Here is a 7527-nt window from a genome sequence, read left to right as displayed (position 1 = left end):
CCTTGACTCCTCGGCGGCGCCCTCTGCTGACGACAACGAAATCCTCACCCTGATGAAAAAGAAACCTCCGCAGCCGATGCAGCACAACCATAGACCGAACCCGACTTGGTGTTTCTACCACCAGCAGTTTGGGAGCAGCGCAATGAAGTGCAGGCCCCCCCTGAAAGTTCCTGAAGAAATTCTGACGCCAGACACCGCCAACATCGACCGTAGCCGCAGTAACAGATCACGACAAAATCGGATTCTACATCCTCGACGCCGTGTCCATCCGTAGGCTTATGGTTGATACCAGCTGTATGCAATCAACATTCCCTCCCTCACAGGCCGACCTTACCCGGGCGCCTAGCAGTGATGCCCCCTCGCTCATTGCCGCCGATGGATCCCCCATACGGTGTTATGGGACTAGGGTGCTTAAAATCTCAATCGTGGGCCGATTTTACTCTTGGCTCTCCGCCATCGCTGACGTCAGACACCCGTTCCTCTGCGCTGACTTCCTAGCTCACCATGGCCTCCTCGTCGACGTCGCCGGGAAACGCCTCATCGACACCGGGACATGCCGAACCCGGCCACTACGAGCTGGTCCGGGTATCACACCAATCTCTGCCGTCATAGCGCAGCCCTACGCCCCCCTTCTTCAGGAGTTCCCTGACATTTTTAAGCCCGAACTTCGACAGTTGACGGGATCCCCCTCCAGGCACAGGGTCTACCACCACATAAACATAACGGGACCTCCCACACCCGCCAAGTTCCGCCGCCTCCCGCCACAGAAGCTGAAAGATGCCAAACGGGCCTTCAAAGACATGGAGGCGTCCAGCCTTTGGGCATCTCTGCTCCACATGGTAAAGAAACCGGATGGAACATGGAGGCCCTGCGGTGACTACCGGCGCCTTAACCTCATCACAATGCCAGACCACTACCCTCTGCTGAATATGCAAGGCCTCACCAGCACCCTTCATGGAGCAAAATTTTTTACTAAGATGGACCTGCTCAAATCATACTTTCAAGTTCCTGTGTTCCCAGAGGACATGCCTAAGACCGCCATCATAACGCCGTTCGGCTCCTACACCTTCTCATATTCAAGCTTCGGCCTATGCAGCGCAGGGGCCACATTTTAACGACTGATGGATAGCATCCTTAGGGAACTGCTGTTCTGCGTCTGCTACGTGGACGACATCTCAATCTACTCAAGGACGAAAGAGGAACACTGGAAACACGTCCGCGCCATGCTGAAACGTCTTCAGGAGAACGGTTTGATCGTGCGCTTCGACAAGTGCACATTCGGCGCCGAGAGGGTGGATTTCCTTGGACATCAAATATCCGCAGCGGGAGTAAAGCCCACATCGACCAAGGTGGACACCGTGAAAACCTTCCCAACCCCAACGACCATCCGGCACCTTCAGGAGTTTTTGGGGATGGTAAACTACTACCGTCACTTCGTCCCCAACATCGCCCACATCCTGACTCCCCTCAACGACGTCCTGAAGGGAAAAGCCAAGAAGCTTGTTTGGGGTCCCCTGCAGCAACGCGCCTTCGGCAGGATGAAGGCAGCCCTCGCCGAAGCCACCACCCTGGGGTACCATGACGACAGTGTCCCCCTGAAGTTGACCACCGACGCCAGCAACGTCGCCTGCGGTGCTGTCCTTGAACAGACCGTTAACGGTTACCCCCAGCCCTTGGCCTTCTTCAGCAAGAAACTCCAACCCGCGGAAACCAGGTACAGCACGTTCAACAGGGAGCTCCTCACCGTCTACCTCGCCGTCCGCCAGTTCAGATACATGCTTGAAGGAACGCCCTTCACCATCGCATCGGACCATCAGCCCCTGGTCCACACTTTCACGAAGTCTTCAGACGCATGGTCCTCTCGCCACCAATGACAATTGGCAGCCATCACAGAATTCAGCTGCACTATCAGATACATACCGGGTAAGAAGAACCCCGTTGCCAACACCATCTCCAGGATTGAGATTAACGTGGTCCGCCTGGGGATCGACCACACAAACCTCGCTGTAGAACAGCAGAACAACCCAGAGGCCCAAGACTATCGTACGACATCATCAACGCTACGAATGAAGGACATTCCCGACAGACCGGCCGGGGAAACCATCCTCTGCGACACCAGCACGGGCTGCCCACGCCCATGGATTCCCGCCTCCTGTAGAAGGAAGATCTTCGACGTCATCCACGGATTATCACAACCCTCGGGTCGCACTACAGCCTGTCTTTTATCCGAAAAATTCATCTGGCTAGGAATCAAGAAAGATGCCTGTGAGTGGGCGAGAACCTGCATTAACTGTCAGACGAGTAAGGTCAACCGCCATACTGAATCGGGAGTCGGCAATTTTTCCCCAACCCAAGAGACGAGTCGGACACATCCACTTGGACGTCATGGGACCTCTGCCACCTTCAGATTCTGCAAGGTACCTCCTGACGATTGTCGACCACTCCACTAGATGGTTAGAAGCAACTCCGATGTCCGAAGCAACTACCCACACCTGCGCCGAAGCTCTCCTGTCGAGTTGGATCAGCCACTTCGGTGTCCCCGACGATATCACGACGGACCGAGGTTCCACTTTCTTGTCAGAGATCTGGCTCTCTCTGGCAAACCTGATGAGAACGACACTTCACAGCACCATGGCATAGAACCCTGCAGCAAACGGCATGGTCGAGAGAGCTCATCGCACACTCAAGGCAGCCCTGATGGCGAGATTAACGGACGAACATTGGAAAACACAACTCCCATGGGTCCTCCTTGGCCTTCGCACCGCTCCCAGGGAAGACGCCGAACCTTCCCCTGCAGAGAAGGTCTACAGCGAGGCACTTACAGTCCCCGGCGAATTCTTCCCTGCGACTACTGACGATACTAAGCTGGATCACCTGAGAGAAATCGCCAGGAAATTCAGACCATGCCTGAAAACATACGAGGACAGGACCAGACACTTCACACCCAAGAACCTAGACGACTGCGACTACGTCTTCATCCGGGTCGATGCTCACTGCCGACCCGGACTAGACCTTATCGTGGCCCTTATGAGGTTGTCAGAAGAACAACCAAATATTTCCTCCTGAACGTCCACGGACAAGAAGATTGGGAGACGATCGACCAATTAAAACCAGCATACCTTGAAAGTAGCAAGAAGATCACCACGGGCCCTGGTAGACCCAGGATTTCACCTCAGAACAAATCATCCACCAGGCGGGAGAAAACCACGCAACGACGGGGGAAAACAATTCCTCCGAACCAGAGCAACCTTCTCCTCCGCTCAAGCACCAGAGGGGAATTACGTCGCCCTCCACGATACAATGATTAATCGCATCAACAATCTACAATGCCCGCTGTCTGAAGGGGGGGGAGTACGTGTAAGGACATCGTCTTACCCTCCGTGATTCCTCCCCCTGGACTCATTTCTGTATATTGTAACTTTATTATTTATTCCACACAGTGGATTTTTGTATAACAATGTTGCTCTCTTTAAGAGCTTTGTATCCATGTATAATATTGTATATTTCATTAGGCTACCACCTTGGTATTTTATATTTATATTTGAATCAAAACACAAATGATTGTGGCGGTTGGAAATGTTTCCCTCCTGGGCTACTTATCTGTCCGCACCCTGTAATATAGTGAGTGACCGTTGCATGTTCAGTCAATTGTCAGTCTCTCTCTGCTCGTCTTGTTGTCCTCACAATATTGACATTTGGAAAAAGACTGAAAATTCAAGACTGATGATAAAGTGTGTTGGAAATGTGCAGGAGATCATGACACCACAAAGAAAGTAACTTTCAAGTAGTAAAATGTATAGATTGCACAAAGTTAAAAAAATATCATGTGAATTTAAGAAATTGAAAAGCTTTCAATATAGAATTGACGAGACAAACGGAATACTGATAATTGATACTAGGGAGGTCATGAACTGTGGCTACGTAAATATTTAATCTGCTGGAAATAAAACTATACCAACAAGAAAATTGAGATATTATAAATGTTTCTATATATTAGTAATATCTGAAACATGGCTTATCATATCATATCGGCCAATGCCGAGCCCATAGGGGGTCATTGTCGTTTGCTTCTCTGAACAGTAAGTTTCCAGTGGCTACCCTCGTTGGATTTGTTCTATTGTTTGTAGTGTTGCCCCACATGGGGTTGGTGGCTAATCCCCATTTGTGGTGGTTATCTCCAGTTTTGCTCACTTTCACCCTTGCTAAGGTTACCGTACCCAGTCCTTCCTGGTGAGGGTTGTTCCACTGGGCAGTGCCTCATTTGATAGCCATCGGTCGCTTTCCCGCCACTTCTCTAACCCGTGAGCAGCTTCCCAGGTCGGTTCTAGTTCATCTACCGTTGCTTTAGCAGAGCTTGCCAACACTGGTGCACAGTACTATGCAGTAAAGTAGCAAAGTGCCAGGGCTATTTGTCTCAGAGTCTTCAGGTCTGATCTCCAGCTGGTGATGGTGAGTGTGCAAAGGAGGTTGCTCCTAGTTGCTACTTTATATTTGGTCTTATTTGTGTGGTTTTTATAGAAGAGTGTTTTGCTAAGGATGACACCTAAGTAGACTGGGTAAGGGTGATTTTCCAGCTCTTTGTCGCCCCATTTGATCTTTAGCTTTCTGTTTGCCTCGCTATTGTTCAGTTGGAATTGGGTAGCCTACACACCTGTGATTTGGTTTGATTGGCATTGAGGTGCCACCTTTTGTAGTAGGTGGGTGTGGTGTGAATTGGTAACTGTGAGCGCTGGTGTTTGTATACTTGCTTGGCAACATTGAGACTTAACACTGTACTGGCTTGGCCAACACCTTGCTATAACTTTAAGCCAAATTAAGCCAACATTCTAGCAACTGTGTTTGGTATTCCACAATTTATTCGGCTTATATTCATCTTGGACAAGTTTCTGAGGCCCAGCCCAATTGACGTGGACCCAGAATCAGCCGATGTGGATGACAAATGAATCATGTGGCATGATAACTTTGAGGCGTTCTGTGCGGCCATCAACCCGGACTTAAATCCAGATAAGTTGTCCTTGCTTCGTGCTCACATATCTTGTAAACTGTTTAAGATCATTAAAAGTGCCACCACATATGCCACTGCCATAAGCCTGTTAAAGGCTAGATTTGTGAAACAGAAAAGTGAGGTGTTCGCCAGATACAAATTAGCCACCTGCAAGCAACAGAGTGGCGAGACTCTAGACGCCTTTTAAGATAATCTCAAAGGTCTGGCCTCGTAATGTAGCTTCACTGATTGTACAGCCACTCAGGCTGAAGAACTGGCCATCAGAGATTCATACGTCATGGGTATGGCATCTAATGCAATCCAACAGAGACTGTTAGAGAACTTATCCTTGGACTTACCCACTGCTGTGAAACAGGTCCATGCACTAGAAATGGCTCAACTGCACTCAACGTCTTATGCAAGTGAAACCAACACCACAGTGGCAGCATTGATAGATGATCAGGCAAAACCCGAAATGGATCCCAACAGTTTTCTGATCGAAATGAGTGATTCCCCTAATCCAAGTAAGTGTGCTACCACCGTTAGCGGTCAAAGGTGCCTCTTTTGTGGAGGATCCTTACATCCCTGAGCCTATTGCTCAGCCAAGAAAGCCTCATGTTCCAACTGCCAGAAGGTAGGTCATTATGCTCATGTCTGCAAGTCACAAAGAAAACGATCAATAATGGTAAATCAACTAACTCTAATCTTGTAGCTGGAATAGTCCCAGACACCCTTCCACAGTCCACCTCTGCTTCCATGGTTGGAGCCGTTGTGGCTGCAGCTTCTCCTGCACTACAAAGTGTGTACAGAACTGTCCTACCTGTAAGACTGAACGGAGGCGAGGCTCTGGACGGGCTGGTCGACACTGGAGCATTTAAAAGCTTTCTAGATGCCAAAGTAACTAAGGCTATGAACTCAGTGACTTGTTCTTCAGCTGTAAGTGGAAGAGTATACCCTGAGTTCTATCTGTACTTGATGGATGATTGCGTGGCTCCTATTGTTTTGGGACATGACTTCCTACAGTTACACAGGCAAGTCAGCGTAGACTTTGGTGGGACGCTACCGCCTTTAGAGCTAAACATCCAGTCACCTTGTGCACTGATAGAGGCTCAAATTGAACCGCCAGCCATCTTCGACAATCTGACAGTCTACTGTCACCCGCTACAGGTGAAATCCAGAGGGTATTCCAAAGAGGACTCCAAGTTCATCAGGAAAGAAGTAAAAAGGCTGCTAGAGGAGGGCATCATCACACCGAGTCGCAGTTCGTGGAGAGCTCAAGTGGTAGTTTTTGATCAGTGTGACAAGAAAAGATTAGTCATAGATTATTCGCAAACCATAAACAGATTCACCAACCAAATTGCTTAGCCTGTTCCAGGTATCACCGAGATGATTGAGAAAACTTCTACTTACCGCTACTTCAGCTTCATAGACTTGAAGGCAGCATATCATCAAATACCATTGAACATGGCTGATTGGAAATTCACGGCAATCGAAGCGGATGGAAGGCTGTTCGAATTCACGCGCTTGCCTTTTGGAGTAACCAACGGGGCTACCTGCTTTCAGCAAGTTCTCGACAAAATTATTGCCAAGGAACAACTAGAAGGTACGTTCGCCTTCATTGATGACATCATGGTCTGCGGTCACACATGAGAAGAACACAGCAGAAATCTGAAACGCTTTCAAGAAACTTCATTTAAGTATGGACTTATCATAAATGATAAGAAAAGTGTTTATTCTCAAACATCAATCTCAAATTTGGGCCATGTAGTGAATGATCACAAAGTCCTACCTGACCCGGAGAGAATGAGACCATTGCTGAAGATGAACCTTCCAGACAGTACCCCCTAGTCTCAAAAGAACGTTGGGACTCTTGTTCCACTATGCGAGGTGGGTACCAAACTTCTCCCAAAAAATTCGACCTCCAGTCGAAGTGAAAACTTTCCCAATAGCCAAATCCAAAGAACAAGCACTTAAAGAACTGAAGAATGAAATATCTCGAGCTTCACTAGCAGATATAGATGACGAAGCAGTCAAAAAGTAGTCGAAACAGACACCTCTGCTGACGCCGTTGCAGCCTCATTGACACAAGAAGGAAAACCGGTGGCCTTCTTTTCTTGCTCGCTCTTAGAATCGGAGAAACGACAATCGGCAGTGGAACGCGAAGCATATGTTATCGTAGAAGCCATCAAGAAATAGCGACACTTTCTGCTAGGACGGAAATTTAGACTCATAACTGATCAGCAGTCGGTGTGTTTTATGTTTGGCGCCAAGAACCATGGCAAAATCAAGAATGAAAAAATAATGCGGTGGAGGCTGGACTGAGCTGTTTCAACTTCGACATCACATACATACCTGGATCGAAGAACCAAATAACAGACGCTCTCTCTCGTGCCTCGGGATGTGTGGCTTCACTTACCTGTACTCAAGGAGATGAGCTGACTCAGCTTCACGAGCATGTGTGTCATCCAGGAATCAGAAGGATGACCCACATCATACGAAAGAGAAACTTACCCTTTACCATTGAAGAAGCTCGAATGTCATAC

General features: G+C 48.6%; 1 protein-coding gene across 1 annotated transcript; it reads left to right on the top strand.

Moving 5' to 3' along the window:
• The first annotated feature begins 5282 nt into the window (after positions 1 to 5282).
• On the top strand, positions 5283 to 6349 carry LOC137645343 (uncharacterized). Its single transcript, XM_068378155.1, has 2 exons — positions 5283 to 5508; positions 5697 to 6349. The coding sequence occupies exons 1-2, from the start codon at positions 5283 to 5285 to the stop codon at positions 6347 to 6349; spliced, it is 879 nt and encodes a 292-aa protein (XP_068234256.1).
• Positions 6350 to 7527: the final 1178 nt, after the last annotated feature.

This window comes from Palaemon carinicauda, chromosome 8 (assembly GCF_036898095.1).
Source record: "Palaemon carinicauda isolate YSFRI2023 chromosome 8, ASM3689809v2, whole genome shotgun sequence".
NCBI lineage: Eukaryota > Metazoa > Arthropoda > Malacostraca > Decapoda > Palaemonidae > Palaemon > Palaemon carinicauda.
Note: the sequence above shows the minus strand (reverse complement) of the source record. Positions and strands in the feature narration are given on the sequence as shown.